We start from the raw sequence: 17,133 nt of genomic DNA, 5'->3' as shown, positions 1-17,133 counted from the left end.
CCGGAGAGGAAACAAGAGAGCGCTCCCCCCGTTCTTTTTTTTCTTTTTCTTTTTTCCCTTCCTTCCTCAGTAACAGCAGAGAGAGCAAATTAAAAGAGGTCAGACGAAGCAGCTATCTGTATCTATAAAATTGGAAGCGGGTGTCTGCGTGCGTGCGTGTGTGTGTCTGTGCGTGCGTGTGTGTGTAGCAGACGTCTGGCTTCACTGTCTAGGCCAGGTCTTTTTGCAGGGACCAAACAGAACAACAAGAATGAAAATTCTCTCAATTTGAAACACCTGGAGGCTCCTACATTATACTTCTTTCCTCACTCAGTCCCTCCCGACTGTTTGCTATTTCCTCACACCTTGATGGCGGGTTGTCTAAAGGCTACAGCGGGGAGTTGGTGAGGAGGTGGTCCTCTTGACTTCAGGCTGTACTGTCTTTCAGGGTCTCTTTTCCATGATCTCCATCTTGTTGCCATGGACACCATCAGTAGGCCTAGGCTTTTTTTCTTTTTCTTTTTTTTTTCTTTTTTTTTCTCTTGCTCTTCTTTTTTAGATTCTTACGTCCTGTTAAACGTGGAAAGTTTTGGCTTTGGGGCCTGCATCCTGCTTAGTTACCATAACCATCTTTATATTGTTCTTCATTCCAATTTTTCACTCTAAACTCAAGCAGGACTTTTGTGCTTGTGGCTGCATTTCTAACACCCATACATCAGACTGCTTTTAAAATTTTGGCCAGGTACACTTGTTTCACCGTCCCATGATAGGGAAACAGGCTAGTGGGCCAGATGCATCTCTATTTATTATATTCCTGTGGGTTTTATTCTTCTGAGCGCATGCTGCATTTCCCGAAACTTTTTTTTTTTTTTTTTTTATCGAGCCATTCACCCTGTTGTCCTAGTTGTTTCCAGCAGACAAGCTGAACCTAGCTGCCAAGGTTTTGGTAGGCCAGAGAGGGCAATACTGACACTGGCACACCAACAAAGCCTTTACTTGGGAGTGATCTCACCCCTTTGTAAGCCTGTCTGCTTGGAGGCCTGTGTGTGTGTGTGTGTGTGTGTGTGTGTGTGTGTGTGTGTGTGTGTTTTAAAGGATGAATTGTATGGGGGAGGAAGGGCTAGATCCCACCCCTACCCACTCTACCTCAGTCCCTCCAGGCTTATGGAGCTGGCAATGAAAGGATGCCATGGCTGAGGGCAAGGCTGACACTGCTTTCTCCCCCTCCTCCTCCCGTTGCCCAAGGCCGCCCCACATGACCCTGCTTGCGTGTGTTTGGCTTGTTTTTAACACAGTATTGAAGTGTCCTTGGCTATATATTTTCGCGTATGTGTCTACATACGCAAAATCGTTTTCATGAGTCTCAAATGCTTTAATGAGTGTATGTTCGCTGTTGCTCCTCGTGTCCCTTCCTTTCTCAGCTGGTAGAAATGTTATACGTTTTGCAGGGTGGCCATGGCAGCCGGTACTCCTGATTGGAATGGAAAATGACCCGGAGCCTTTAGTTGTGCAGTTCAGACCTGGCACGCGCATCGAGGAGGCGTGTCAGTCAGCAAAGAGGGTGGAGAAAAATAAAGAAAAGAGCTTTTAAGCTGTCACCACACAGCCCCGTGACCGTAATCACTGATGCCGTCCTCTAAATACTCCCCACCACGTTAGTAAGCGCGGCTAGTCCACCTCAACTTGTAAACACGAAGGGATTCTCACGAAGAGATTAAAGATGCTCGAAGAGGAAAGAATATAAAAGTTGGAAATAACTGTTCAGGTTTAAGTGTTTTAAGATGTTTCTACTTCAATTATTTGCCTTAAGTTGGGTTCAGAGACCCCAGAGAAGTTGCTGCATGACTACTTCTTCAATTCCTCTTTCAGTTTTTGTGCATTTGTGCATGTCTTGGATGCACGCACACACAAACACGCACGCCAGATTCTGTGATCCCGGCAGATATTAACGCAAACTAGTGGTTGTGGAGCAGAAAGATGTCATTTGCTCAGTGGCACAAGAAACACACGGTCCCCTTGGACAGCTGTAGTCAACGTGGTTCGTCTCTGTCTTTCTCTGTCATAGATCTGCGCGCACACACACTACACACAGGTAGTTGTTTAGACACACTTGGGCCTTTTCACTGTCAGCATGGTAAAGAAATAAATAAAGTTCATTCTGCTCAGCACTTATTTCCCCGTGGGTCCTGAACTGGCAACGGTGAGGAGCTGAGCTCTTGTACTATTAGAGGTGAAGCTGTGTTTGGAGCCCTCGGCTTCACTCCGGAGTGTTGGGTGTTTCAGCTGCAGGTTTCTCCAGGCTGTAGTTCAAGGACTTTCCTCGCTGGGAATTCTGACTAGTCTTCTTTCTCTCTTCCTGCCTGTCTCTTATTACCCCTGAAATATACGCAGACTCACCACATACCTGTATTTCTGTGGGGTTTTTGGGGTGGGGTTTTTTTTGTTTGTTTTTTAGGGGGGGGGCAGTTGCCGTGGATTAAATCTGGGGCCTCTTTCCAGTGGTGTTCCTGATTACTCTTCGCTGTTCTCCAAGATAAAGGTGTGACCCCTTTTCAGAGAAAATCTGTATGTTTTTATGTAGATGAGGGCCAAAGATGTTCCAAAAATGAATGTGGTGATTTTGAGATTTGCTAGCAAGTGCTTCTTGCTTGTTATTTATGCCCAGCACCACTTATAATATACAAAGGCACGTTTTGCCCTTTCTGTTTCCCTTTTAAACAGCTGTAGTATTCAGTGGGCATGAAGGCCACTGAGAGCTACCTTCTGTAAAAAGAGAGGGCAGAGGTCAAGGAATATTAAACTTTCTGTTTTTTTATTTACTTTGCTGTCCTCTTTCACCTACAAGGTTCAGGGTTTATTTAAAAGGACTACATGAAGGGATGGACGATGAATTTGTAGGTGTTGAAAGCGTGCTTTTCTCAACCGCAAACAAGGCTGAGATTCAAGGTTTAGTTCATTTCTTTTGTTTCCAGGTTGACTGAAAAGGGGGGGTAAAGAAAACGGCATGGTCACAGGACTAGGAGATCTTTATTTATTTATTATTGGCCATGAAGATTGCTGTCTGTCCCTGTGTTCCAACTGTGAACTTAAATCATCACATGGTCGACAAGAATGAAAATGTTAGAACGTTTTTTTTCTTCTGAAGCTTAAATTAAAACGTTGAGTGACTTCTCTGCGAGGAATTCAATGGTATATTAAAAATTATGGTAATAAAAAGTACATGCAAGAGACTTTTTTTTTTTTAACATATTTGAAATTCATTAACAAGAAGGCAACAATGGCTGATGTTTGAACTTGGGAGGAATGGGTCGTAGTGAAAGCTCATGCATTCAACAGCAGTTCTTTCAATGACGAGCTGAATACAGCAGCGTGAATGGAGTGTTGTAATTAAAGTACTTAAGGACACCTCCAGCTCACCTCTGAAGCTGTTTTTGGAGAAGAGAAAATATTGTATGTAGTGGAAGTCAATAAAGTCTTTAAACAATTGGGATGTAAAGTGATTTGAAGTTTCTCAACTCAAACTTTTCCCACACAATAAAAAAACTGAAAAGTCCTTGTTTTAGGACTGTATATGAGGTGGAAGTGAAAGCGATTCGTCTTTGCTCGTGTCCTATTCCAGCCTGTCCCAGAAAACAAAAACAGAAATGAAGAGTTGATTCGTCTAAGTGATGTCATCAAATTGAACTTTTTGGAGGATTTACTGACTGGGAAATAAGACACAATTAATTAGATTAATAGATAGATTCAGGACCAGTTAAGGATTCATTTAGAGCTCCAGTCTGACAGTCTCCCCAGCACCCATAATGATGATGATGATGAGTTTTATGAGTATATCGCAATAAAAATGTGGTTTGATGACCATTTGAACAGGTTCCAGGTTTTTTGAAGAATAGCAAGGGCAGTAAGCGGCATAGGCAAAGGTCATCCTTAATAACCTCTGATGTACACCCAGTCGTTGTTGTTGTTATTATTATTATTATTCTGGAAGCAGCCTTGAAATGTGACAGAAACTGCTCAGTTCAGAAAAGATACCTAGTAGGTGGGAAAGAGTTAAGGTGCTAAAGGCCAGCATCTAGTAAGTCGAAGCATATTTGATGCCCATTATAACTAGAAGTGACTGTAGTGGTGTTGGATTACACAAAGCATAGCAACTGTTTACAATGCCAGCAATATTTTAATGTGAATTAACAAGGTAACAATAATATATCCAAACCAGTGCAGTTACTCCTCCATTAATATCGGTAAACGAAATATCACTGAGTGTTCAGACACTGCTGTTACAGACGGGGATTTTAGCATACTCGTCTGTCTGGTTGTTCCACATCTGATGCCTCTCCGCTGGCTGCTTTGGTGCGTCACTTGGTTGGCCTTGTTGTTTTCGCTGTGGTTTCTAGTTGCTAGCTAGCAGCTCCCTGTGGATAAGTGATGCCGTGCCCCTGGCTGCAGTTCACACACTCACCCTGCCTCTCTTTTTCAGGCAGCAAGAGGGGGGTGGGGGGCGGGAGAGAGAGAGAGGGCGAGAGGATGTTTACCATGCTGTGGAGCTGCCTGCTTCCCAGCTTGTCTGCCTGAGCCCCAGCCTCAGACCAGAGACAGAGAGAGAGGGAGAGACATAGGGGGAGGGAGCACGGTATCTTTCTTTCCTTCCCTCCTATCCTCCCTCCCTCCCTCTTTTAGCGCCGATTTTCCCTTCCTCCACTCTTGCTTTTATATTTCTTGTCTTCGCCTGCCCTCTAAAGGCCAAAGGGCTTTGCGCTCTGTATGTAAATGCCTGTGTGGTGTGAAACAGCCAGACTGCATCTGGCTGGTGCATTCACTCAGCATGTGAATTTCCTCCCTCCGCTAGTAGCTTCAGAGCTTAGGTTATAGTGGGGTATTTTTGCATCAAACACACACGCACAAACACACAGAGGTTGGTGTAATTACCCTATGCTCTCATGTAATCCCCCAGGTGCAGTATTTATCTCCACTGCAGCATATCTGACACCCAGCGCCAATACCTGGATTCACTTCAGTCACAGTCCCTGCACCAAAACCATTCCTCAGGCGGTAGTCTCATAACACTGTGTTGTATACATGTATTACATTATAAGCAGCACGTGATGCTATTTCCGTGTCTTCTGTTATGTTGAAATATGTAATTTAGCATTGGATATGACCATTGACATCTGTATCGAGTGCAGTAGAGTTGTGTGGTGGAACATTAGAGGGTGTCTTATGTCCTATGATGGATAATAAGGAGCGACTGATTCTTCTGTTCAGTCGATGGAACGAGTAAAAACAAATATGAAAAGGTGAAAGACAGGAGCTGACGCTTAATGGAAATAAGACAGGTTATCATGCAAATGTGACAAACTGCAGACACTGTCACACAGTCAGTTGTGTGTTCTACAAACAAACATGCAGCCTTCAAACAGTCAGCCTCGCGGGCTTTCTGGCAAGCCGAGCCCAAGCCCGTGCTAGGGTGGCCCCTTCCTCCCCATCACCAGTGTCATCACTTTGGTTGAAGCCTGTCTGTCAGTGGGGTTTAATGTAATGATGGTGGAGAATACTGGGGGGGAAAGCACACACGTTATCACTTTATTTTTTTTGTTTTTTGTTTTCATTCTAGTGCAAGATTTCTTTTGTCTGATTGTAAATTACAAATGTATTGTCTTATAATGCAAGTGATGCTTTGTATGGTTATTGTCCCCACATGTCCTTTTTCATCCAGTGTGCATTTCTTGCACTATTTCTAATATGATTTTTGCCCTCTCTTGTTCGTTTTTATGTTTTCTTTGCTCAATAGCAGCTTAAAGGTCATTGCATTGCAGCTAAAGAGGACTGCTGCTTTCATAGTCGATGAAAAGAGAAGAATTAAGTAGGAGTGATTGAATTGAACCTTGTATTTCCTCTTTACTTATTTCCACTTTAAGTTGAAAACACTCTACAAAGTGCTTGGGTTCATGGCACAAACTTACAGCCCACTTGTGGAGCTCTATTAAGCACTGAGTTTCTCAAAGGAACACACAACAGGGTATATTGTGAAAAAGGAAAAAAGCACTACTTAGAAAGCCGTCCCTTATTTTTCATTTTATTTTATTTTATTTTTTAAGAGATAATATAGAAAATGCAGAAAAGACAAAAGATCCCCACCCCTTCTTCAGCTAACACTTGAACGTCGACCTGAAACTTTCTACAATGTGTCAGGCCAGGGTTGATTTCACACATTACAGTGGATGAGTGTAATGGCGAAGACAGCTTGTTATAGAAACCTGGTGATTATGACCTGCTGTGAACAATCTCACTCTGTTTCACATACACCGCTCTGCTTCTTCTCCCCGCTCGCCTCCCCCCACCCTCCACCTTTCTCCTGTGGCCACTTTGATCAAATCTGCGCTCTTACGTCCTTGACTGCTGCCCCCGACGCCTGACCCCAGCATTCGAAATTTGCTCGCTTATGTAAAAGTTTATGTAGATTAATGCCACAATTTATGCAGATTGAGTTTTTGCCACTCAGACTTGAAGCACTAAAAGGTAGATGAGCGTTGACCTTCCCCACTAACGGCTACGTGAGCTCTCATCGATTATCTCATAACTGCTACAAACAGTGTAGCAGACAGAGGGATGAAGAGCAATTTCAAATTTCATAATGTTTCATTTTTAAACTTTTTTTTAAGTGTCGCTTAGAGGAGAGAGAAAAAAGGATGGCTTTTTATAAAAATGGAATCTGGGAGGCTTAGTAAGTGCGGTTTATGTCACAATGCAACACACGCACATGATCGTCCCTCCTTTAAAACATCATGCTTCCTGCAGCCCCACAGTGTCTGTCAAACAGAAACAACTGCCAGCAGTGGTATCGAGCAGTCTTTCAGCTGTCTGTGTGTCATTCCGAGCCTCCACAGAGCCGTAAACTTGCTCACAAGTGGCACCAGCATTGCCGAGGTTGAACAGTCAAGTGCCATCAAAAGCAGTTTGCCACAGAAATGGGTCTGTGTGAAAGCAAACAAAGGGCTCACACTTGACTCGACCCGCTCCACGTAGGCTAAATGCACAGGGGCTTGTCTGACACTGGAAAATGGCTTTCAGCCTGAACAGAGAAGCAGAAGAGTAGAGCGTAGAGGAAGGTGGAGGGAGGGGGGTGAATGTCACCATTATAACTTTGCTGGCTTTCTAAAAGGAGACGGAAAAAGTGTTACATTCAAGCAGAGACTGTCATCTTCAGTTTGAATGTAGTGAAGCATGTCTGAAAGGGCCATGTCAGGGTTATTGGAGGTGTTTTTGAATGTATAGAAATTCCCGGAAGCTACGAGTCTATATGGAGTGTTTGCAGCACAATAACAGATGTTATGGATTAATGCGTAACTTGAGTGGCGTTATTGTTACAAGCCACTTTTTTTATTTTTTGTATCACAAGCTTAACAGATCAATTTGCTGATGTCACAGTCACTAGTTAGTCATCCCCCCCAGTAGCACCCTGTTCTCTGATGAGCTCACTCACAGGAGCACATAAAAGGAAGGAAAAGCAGACCCTTCATCAGGTCACTAACCCTTACACAAACACAAAGTGACCCGCCAGTCAGAGAGTTGAGACAAGGTGTCAGCTGATGTTACTGCTGAAGTGAGCTAAAAGCCTCAGCTGGCAGTGAGTGCCACTGGGACAACAGCTGTTCATTTAAACTCTCTGCTTCACACACTGTTTTTTGTTTGGGGTTGGGGACTCTCCGTCACTGTATCTGTGTACTGTTAGTGCGCACACACAGGAATGCACAATTTAGATCGGTTGCGGCGTCCTGCCGTTGACCCGTGTTGTCTCTTCTGCCTTATTTGATAATGACGCTGCAGTCGAAGGTAGCTTTGGCTGCATGTCAGTTTTATCTGTGCTACTGTTGTCACTGATGCTTCTGTTTACATTACACTCATTAACACCAAAGTCTCAGACCAAACTGCCACTTAAAAATATTTAAAATCTGATTTTTTTTTCTACTGCACCGTAGCTTCAAGTACATGTTAACCTGTGTTTCTAATGTTCTGCCTTAATTTTTACAAAAGCACTTTCACATATGGAGACTTATGACAGTAGTGCCTCCCTAACTGTTGTCATTGTTGCTTTGAAGACTATGGAGTAATGTTTTGTCGTATCAGAACAAATAGTTTTAATTTGTGTTTTAAAAATAAAAAAGTTTGTGTGATCTGATCCTGTACATCTCTGTCCCATCTTAGGATCTGTCCTTCTACGCCAGACGAATGGCCACGGTCGGGTCCCACTGGATCTAGTCTCTGAGCCAAGTCAGAGGGAAGAGCTCCTCCATAGTGCACAGCTTGGAGACACAAAGTTTTTGAGAAATAAAGCAACTGAAGTTAACCTTCCCCTCTTGGAGGCTGGATCATCTCTGCTGTCCCTACTCATTTTCTCCTACCTCAGGGAAACGGGCATTCCTCACCACACACCAACCAGCGACAAGCACCACAGCCTGGGCTACCGGCTGGTCAGGGCACTGGAGAGGCACTCCTTCCAAAAAGTGACTCAGGGCTGGGCAGACCAGCGGGCAGTGAGGCTGGTAGAAGATGTAGAGACATTGTGGGAGCTCAGCCAAGGGAAGTACCAGGGACAGGTGTCTCAGGGTGTAATAGAGTGCAAAGGAGAGAACACACAGTTCCTGATGAGGGTATTAGAGGATCTTAGGTCGCGAGGAGAAGCACTAGTAGGTGATCTGTAAGGTTAAAGGATCACTTTACACCTCACTGAAGCTGACTTAAATGCATAACCTGTGAGTGAAAGTGAACAAAAAGGTAACTTTTTATTACATGGTCCTAAAATTTGCCAGGGCCTTAAAATAGGTCCACAGGGCAAAAAATAAGTCTTCCTGTGGATATCTGCCTCTAAAGCAAGCATGCAAGTTCAAAGCTGTTCATTTCTTAAGTGCTACAATTTTATACCTACTAATACCTAATGTTCATTGGCTTGGTCTGTTTATATTGTATATTTTCTGGAGTTTTACAAGTTCTGTGTTTTGCAAATATTTCTTGAATTTAAATGTTATTTATTTTTAATATTTCAAGATGTTTTTGTATGACACCACTAATGTTTTATTTCAGTGTCGAGTGTTGCTACCTCATGTTTTCTTTTTTCTTTTTTTTTTTTGCATGTTTATAAATAAAAGTAAAATATATTCTTTGATTATTTCATTACTTCATATAACAATTCTGGCAGCAATATATCAGATGTCTTAACAATATATAGATATGTGTTTTTTTTTCTTTGTAAAGAGCAAGTCAGCTGAAAGGTGCTCTGGAGATGGAGGTGTTTATATGTTGGCTACACAAAAAACAGTTATCCAGCAGTTGTGCTCTCAAATGGTCTCAGTGATGTACGCTCTGGGTTTCAGCCATGCAGCCACCAGTGAAGAATGAGGAGCTTCGCAAAGCTGAACCGAGCAGAGGGGCCCATGTGTTGGTGAGTGAGCGGTGCAAAGGAGGCGACTTCAAGCTAAAACTGAGAGCAACAGTCCACATTTCATTCATTTCTTTCTACAAGCACCTTCGAAACAAAGCTCGTCAGTACAGAAAAAGGGGTTGCAATAAATCAGGAAAAACAAGATGATAAAAAATATTTTAATTTCATTAGTTTTTTTAAATGAGTAAAATGCATTCCATTACTCATATCAGAAATATATACCACATTTTCATTTGACCCAACCCTGTCTTGGCTTCTACAGCGTTGCTGTCTGAAACTCTTATTGGTCAGAACTGGGCACATAAAGATGATGTCACAGGCAGGCAACATTGCAGGCGGAAAAAGACAGACCTTAGAAAATGAGGCAGGCACACACCTACTTTACAGCATCATCACCAGATCATTGACAGGCATACTGTATAAAATACAACCATAAATTAACAAGTAATTAGCTATGTACAGTACGGTTTAAAAAATAAATAGTCTCATTTCAACTTGGTGCAAATAAAAGTGCTTTTTTTTTCTCTTTAAAACTGTCAGTCTGATACATTCCTTTTCTAGAACTCATCTTCTTGACATCATACAAAATAAAAACACTTTGGTTTGCTTTAAAACAGAGCCCAAATGAAATATAATGACGAGAAAAGGAGTGAGAGACAGTTTTTGGATGCAATGCCGCACAATAGTCACCACAATTTGCTGGAAAATGACTACATATAGTAGTAGACGCATACACATCAGGTATTCTAACAATCCCTTTAGGCATTATACAAAGCCATCCCTCACGAGTCACAGAGTGGGTTTGCTGAGGAGGCTGTAATCAGTTAGCGACATCGCTCTTAGGGGATAGTCTGTTATTGTCTTTCAAGTGGATTCCCTTAACAAAAAAAAAGAAAAAGAAAAGCAGTGGTCCTTTGGAGTGACAGATCTGAGCCTGTTGATATTTAAGCATGGAGATGGATGGGCAAGGAAGGAGGGAGCGGAGAGAGTAGACAGACGAAGTGAGAGGGTGACAAAATGGCAGAAGAGAGCTAGTTGCGGTGGGAAGAGAGTTTAGAGTATAAAGGCAGAGACACAGACAGACACAGGGGGTGGGGGGGCAAGCAAAGCTAAAGAAGTAGAGGCTGAGAGATGGAGGCAGGGATCAATAGGATGAGAGCAGACCTCCTCAAATGTAGCCTGTGCTGTGATCTTTCAAGAGATGCTCAGCGAGAAGCCCAGGAGACCATCCCTTAAGACAGGGTCGCAACCCCGCTCACTGACGAATGAGGGAACCGCAGAGAGAGCAAATGGAGGGAAGCATGACGGGAAGAAGGATCTGAAATAGCATAAAACACACACATACACACATACACTCCTCCTTCCCTGACATCTCAGGCCTAAGTCCCCTTGGAGCCTTGTCACACAATGACTTGCTGCTCATCTAGCATCTAAGCAAACTCTACACCAAGTAACAGCTGGCACTTCTGCTGCAACGCACACATACACACACACACAGCGACTGGATCTAGGCATCAGTCTACAGCTGGAGGGGAGATACAACTGTAACGCACACCGACACTAAGAAAAGCAACTCGTCTTTGATTGCATAAATGCGTATACGCAAACACTCTTACATACACAGTTCACATATACAAGCCTCTGTCTCTGGAAAGACTGATCAAAGTTGAGCTTTGGGCACAGGAGGTGGGGCAGATGGAGAGGGCGGCCAGCCTGGGGCACAGCATCACAGAAAGCATGTTTGCGTTTGTGTGTCAGTTGTTGGTGCGCGTGTGCCTGAGAGCGGGGAGAATGTTCCTGTTCCAATACAATGTTTTTCATCTGTCAGCGTGTAGGTACAGTAAGGCGTGCGTGTTCGAGATCTCTGAGAGGAACTGCGCGTTTACGCGAGAGGAGGATGTTTGTGCCTCCGAAACACAAGATGCTTAAGCGCAGAAGCATGTGTGCGTGTGGCCGTGAACGCGCTCGCGTGTGGCCACCGAGGAAAACACATGGGGGAGATGAGAGGGAAGGAGACCAGCCTTTCAAACAAGATTAGAGCTGCGGCTGCCTCAAGGCCCGGCTGCCTGACGACACTCTGCATAAACTGGGTGACATCTATATTAACACCACGACGGCGGGCCCAGTCTGCCGTGCCGCCTGACAGAGAGAGGAGGCTATTGCTAATCAACTTGGCTGGCTGAGATAAGTGGAGACAGTCCAAATTACTGCCAGTGAAAGTAACACTGCCACATCCAAGAGGGAAAGGAGAGAAAACAAAACACACTTCAGTAGAAAAACAATTACAAAATATAAACATATTAACAAAATCATTCAATAACTTAAACGGGAGCTTAAAGAAAGAAAGAAAGAAAATTGAATGCGGTATAAGGCTTCTCCCTTGATAAACACACCAAGTGTCATTTTCTTTTTTTGGAACAGCGAGAATAAATGTTAAACTAATTTTACTTATTGTGTGACACTTGTGGGAAGCTGTCAGAGTGATGGAGAGAAGCAGCAAGGAGAGTGGCTCACACGGCTGATGTAAAGGTCATTTCATCCATCCTTTCCACTTGCCTTTAAAAAAAAATCTAAAGCATTATGGTTACGGTAATAATTTAAGAGGTTTCTCGCACTCATTTTGTTTCATACAAAAACGGACATTTTGGGAAACAACTGTACACCATGAGTAATTAAATAGGAAAAACGAGTTGAAGAGAATTAAACAGGAAATAAAAACAAAAATGTTAAAGGATAGCTGAGCCGAGCTGCTCCAGAGGAGTCGTCCTCTTGTTCCTTGGTGTCCAGTAATAGACCGAGTGAGGAAAAGTGGAGAAGAGAGGAGTTGGTGGGCGGACGCAGTCATCTACCCGGGGTTGTTTTTCTTCCTTTTATTTGGACTGGGATTGGGATCCAATTTCAGCTCTCGGTACTGCACCTGTTAAAACACATAGAAACACGCACGCACACACACCACCCGGTCAGGTGGAAAGAGCAAAGGATGCTTGAATAGCACAGAAACCCTCCAGAGGCTCTAGTCCAGCTGTGTGGAACAGTGGCCTCAGGGAAGAGATTACACACTGATTACAGCGCGCGCACACACAGATGCGGACGCTCACACGCGCACACACTGACACAATACGTGTGCGCTGTTCAAAGCTCCGACTGCGTGCTCGCTCGCAGATGCACACAAATACACACGTACTTTCACAGATGTGCTACAGTGGCCTAGGGGAAGGGATCACACAAACAAACAAAGAACAGGGCAAGGGCTCATGGGAAAGCTTGGAGAGACAACAGAGTCATTTTGGTATAGCAAGATGGCGAGGAGTGAAAGGGCAGGAAGATGGGAACGAGACAGAATGAAGGAAAAAATGCACCATAACCCGTTCAGAACCAAGGTTTGAATAACTGTTAGCAATATTAATACACTCCTCATCCTATGTAGCTTGATACATACTGCTTTTATATCAGAAGGATTATATGACCTGCTACTAATTTAGGGATAAAGTTACATTTTGATCAAAAGGAGCCAATTAAAAATATCAGCAAACTAAATTCTCTGACCAAATTTTGACTCTTTGCTGTATCCTTTTCTTGGCTGAGAGATAAATGAGCACACTGGAGATTTTCGTGGGACAAAATACAATCTCTTCTCCATGTTTCACTCTATAATCAAAGCTGTATCAGTCACAGCCAGACATCTGACATGGAGAGCTTTCCTCCTTCTCAGGAATGAGTGGACAGTATGGATGACATCTACCTGATGAGGCTCCTGCTTCTGGATGGGCTTTCCTACGCTTATCCCACGTCAGCTGTTAAGTGCAGAACAGCGACATCGTCTAATAACATGACTAAGAAGGCGAAAGGACGATTTTACTTTAAGTAAAGCCCCAATCTGTTGCACATCTGTATACATCATGACCCTATTAGGCCACAGCTGGAAGAAGCTGTTTTATATTTTGGGATATAAATTTATTTGCTTTCTTGCTGAGAGTTACACGAGAAGAGCGATACGGCTGTCACATATGTCAGCTAAATAAGGAGCTGTAGCCAGCATCTGGTTAGCTCAGCTGAGAGAAAGAGAGAAACAGCTAGTCCGGTTCTGCCCAAAGCTAATAAAATTCACGTAGTGAACAGATGAGATTTTACAGCTGGTTTTGCTGTGGATCATTTCTTGATCAGGAGCAGCGACCTCCTGGAGTCTTGTTGTCACCGTTTTAAAATTTGTTTTTTTGTACAAATGAAGTCAACGAGATATAATGTCTTCATTGTGTGCTTTGGAGGTGCTGGCAGGCACATTTTGTTACCTTTGGCAAGCTCTAAGCTGTTCCTATTGTTTTATACCAAACTGAGCTGTGCAAATCATATGTCCGTGCCAGTTAATGGACACATATGAGAATGGTATCAGTCTCGTCACTTTTTTTCACAGCAAGAAAGGGAAAAACAAAGCTTTTCTAAAATGTTAAACTACTCCTTAATCCTATAAATTACCAGGACATTATTTTTGTATCTGCACTGCATCGCTAAACCACTTTAAACAGACATTTTAGTTGCGTATTGCCTCACTTCATCACTTCATAAGATGCTTAGCGTCATCACTCAGGGAGTGTCACAGTATGTCTCAGCAACAAGAATTGATTCACTCTTGACAGAATCCTTTCCAAAGATGGTGAGCCGATCCTAGAAACTGCTCTTACGTGGAAGTGATGGACAGTCAGATGCAAACGGCATCACAGTGGCTGAGTATCAACAAACAGAGGCTGTCACACTCGCTTTCAAATGTGCACATCCGTGCATGCGCGCACAAATGCAGTTGCTAGTCTAGACAAACTCAAGGAAGCGACAAGCACTAGCCACTGAATCGGAATACTAATAGAAAAAAAAAATAGACTTAACAGTGACTGCACCAAAGAGCCAGAATCGTCTGAGGATTCCCTCCTAAGTTGATGTACTATAGGCTACTCTGCCTGGCTGACTGACTGACACTCTCTCTGATTCTCCAGGAAGACAACAAACCGACATCAATATGGTTTCTCTGTTCTGTCTCATGGTAGTTCTGTCTACTGTGGACAGGAACAGCAGCATCTTTCAGCACCGACTGGGAACAAGCCTTTATCATCCATCTTTTACTGGTTCCCACTGTTGCTTCAATGAAGCCTTCCAGTCCTGTGCCTGCAAAGCCCAAACACATGTCCACATGTGTGTATGTGCTTCAAAATGCAGACACTCATATACAAATGAACACCAGCAAAGACAAAGAATGCACAGATGCCCACATAAAGAAAACCTAGGCACTTTTTTTAACATTATCAAATCATATAAAAAAACAAACAAACAAACACACACACACACACACACATCTACTGTGGGTTATTTTGCTTCCTCTGTCTCACAGTGCTGGTCACCAATGTCCCGTTAAGGTGCTTACAGAGTGGATAGGCCAGCATGTGTTGCTCTCTACGCCTCACTAAGCAGCCAGACTGCTCTGATTCCGATCTGGATACTCCACACTGTCCACAAGGCAAGCTAACAACATACTTGTATTTATACAAGGTAACATACAGCTGTACAAATACAGTCTGTTTGTTGGACACAGTCAGGAAAGAAGTAAGACTGCACGCCGAAAGGCAATCCAGGTAGAGGAAAGGAGAATGATGAGGAGCAAGATAAAGAAGGGACAGAAATAGACAACAAAAAAGGAACAAATCAACAAAGGGAGAAGGAGAGAAAACAATGAGAGGAAAGAAGAGACTGGGTGAGACAGTGAGACAGAGGGATATCTGTGGATGCTCGGGTGATGACAGATATGTGGGTGGGGATCCTTTTATAGCCATGCCAACTAAAGCAGACAACAGAACAAAAACCCAGGGGACAGAGATGGTTTGTATGGCCCTGTCTGTGTGTGTGTGTGTGTGTATGTGTGTTTATGCAGTGGTAGTTCTGTTAGGGGACCATGACAGTGCTGGCTGAGTGCCCACATTGACTGCAATCAATGACAGTGGTGCGTCTGTAGAAGAACAAGTGGGTGAATTGCTGAATGATTGAATTCACTCGTGAGCAAAGGAATAACAGCACGTCAGCGCGGACATCTATTGTACTCATCATCAAATAACTAAAAGCAAATTAAAAAGATCCAACTTTAATAAAGTGTTTCTCCATATGTAGCTCATTCGCATCTTTCGCTGTTAGTTTTAAACAAGTCAGTATGAATCCAAAAAGTAGGACAGGTATTGTGCGTGATCACTGAATGGCCAAACGCCTACAGGAGCAAAGAAGATACACGGCAATTTAATTCCGTGCGTTGACATTCCTGTCCAAACAATTCCTGTTTGTGAGTGAATGCAAACAAAGAAAAGTTTGGTTGTCAGTAGAAAGTAAGGTTTTGTTTCTCATGAAGAGTTGCGAAGGGGATCAACAAAAAGAAATAGTGCCAACAACAACATTTCAATCAAAACAAGAGTTTTCACTGTGAAGAGCTGCCAGCCGGGAGAAATGGGGGCTCATGCATCACAGGTTCAATTCCAGCTCGCAGGTGACAGGCCCGCCTGATGTTACACCCTTGGCTCCCCACTCACCTCACCTAATAGCACACACGCAAAAGCACCCACACAGGTGCCAAAACCAGTGGAGGCAAGAGCTAGTTAAAGTAAAAAAAACAACAAAAAAACAAAAAACAAAAAGGAAGAAGAAAAAGAAAACGCAGAGGAGGCGAGGAGAAAGTAGTAAAATAAAATGAACCAAAATTGGGGGGAAAGTAAAAAGTGAGGTAATGCAGCAAGCACACAAGCAATTTGGTACACGAGCGGGGAACTTAAAGGGAACATCGACAAGAGAAGCGGCGGGTAAAGACCCAGCACTGCTCAAAGGCTGCTCCACCCTCGCTCCTCTCCTTTCCCAAATGTTGACAGTACAAGTGCAAAACAGGCTTTGAAGTGTGCTCCGCTGAAGGGGAGCGTGTACCATGCATAGTGCTTCGTTTAACCGTGTTACCCACAAAGCATCCCAGGACCTGCTCTTCCCTCACTGCCTCTCATGTTCTCTCACCCCCTTTCACACTGAACCTTTGACAGTGTTTTGATGTTGCCAGTGTGGGCAGACAGACAAGGCGAAACCAAGGTGGCTGATAGTGAGCAAAAAAAAACAAAAAAAAGGTGGGGAGGGAAAAAACGCAAATAGGCGAGTAAATAAATTGATTCAAAAAAACCTGAGCGAGCTATATTTTAACGACACTATGTCATTCTCCCTTTCAGTCCTTTTTCGCGCAAAGCACGAAACTCGCCGGGTTTCATCTCGTGCGACACCTAAACGAGCATAAGGGTTATTAAATGTTTCCAGGGAAGCACTGCTGTGTACAGTTCAGACATCTGCAGATTGGAAGATTCAGCAATCGTGTCTATTGTTGTGTTGGAGAAAAGGCATTCCAAGGTGACGTAAATCAGTAAGTGAGGGGAAAAAAAGTAAGGAAAACTTTTGCCTGTTAGCTGTTGTGACAAGACACAGACTGAATAGTGACTAATTGCCCTCTTGCAATGAAATGTTTAAACCTCTTGCAAAAGTGGGAAGGGCACAGCGAAGGAGAGAGAGACCTCTAGTAGATGTGAGTGATGGCATTTGGCACCGTTTCAGCCTTTAACTATCCTGCCTTTGTCCCCTGCACGTCCGATGAGGTTTCATCCCCAACATAAATGTTGTCTAAAAATATTAACCCGACTGCCCGCTGTTCATTAGCCGCTAAA

General features: G+C 43.5%; 2 protein-coding genes across 12 annotated transcripts in view; one reads left to right on the top strand and one right to left on the bottom strand.

Moving 5' to 3' along the window:
• The window catches only part of slf1 (SMC5/6 complex localization factor 1), a 37,128-nt gene extending 27,997 nt beyond the window's left edge, over positions 1-9,131 (top strand). For all 6 annotated transcript variants that reach the window (XM_086314004.1, XM_086314006.1, XM_086314003.1 and 3 more), the window contains one exon: positions 8,182-9,131. In XM_086314004.1, the coding sequence (XP_086170130.1) occupies positions 8,182-8,678 (497 nt within the window). In that variant the 3' untranslated portion in view covers positions 8,679-9,131. The remainder of the gene's footprint in view (positions 1-8,181) is intronic.
• A 423-nt stretch (positions 9,132-9,554) lies between these two features.
• Positions 9,555-17,133, bottom strand: part of LOC147317236 (multiple C2 and transmembrane domain-containing protein 1-like) — a 138,114-nt gene continuing 130,535 nt past the window's right edge. For all 6 annotated transcript variants that reach the window (XM_086313996.1, XM_086313998.1, XM_086314001.1 and 3 more), the window contains one exon: positions 9,555-12,332. In XM_086313996.1, coding sequence (XP_086170122.1) covers positions 12,261-12,332 — 72 coding nt within the window. In that variant the 3' untranslated portion in view covers positions 9,555-12,260. The remainder of the gene's footprint in view (positions 12,333-17,133) is intronic.

This window comes from Aulonocara sp. 'chitande type north' Nkhata Bay, linkage group LG12, assembly GCF_057382095.1.
Source record: "Aulonocara sp. 'chitande type north' Nkhata Bay isolate Kocher_YH1m ecotype deep benthic linkage group LG12, A_spYH_male_GT1.1, whole genome shotgun sequence".
In the NCBI taxonomy this organism is placed as follows: Eukaryota; Metazoa; Chordata; class Actinopteri; order Cichliformes; family Cichlidae; genus Aulonocara; species Aulonocara sp. 'chitande type north' Nkhata Bay.
The sequence above is the reverse complement of the archived record's forward strand: the minus strand, read 5'-3'. Positions and strand labels throughout refer to the sequence as shown.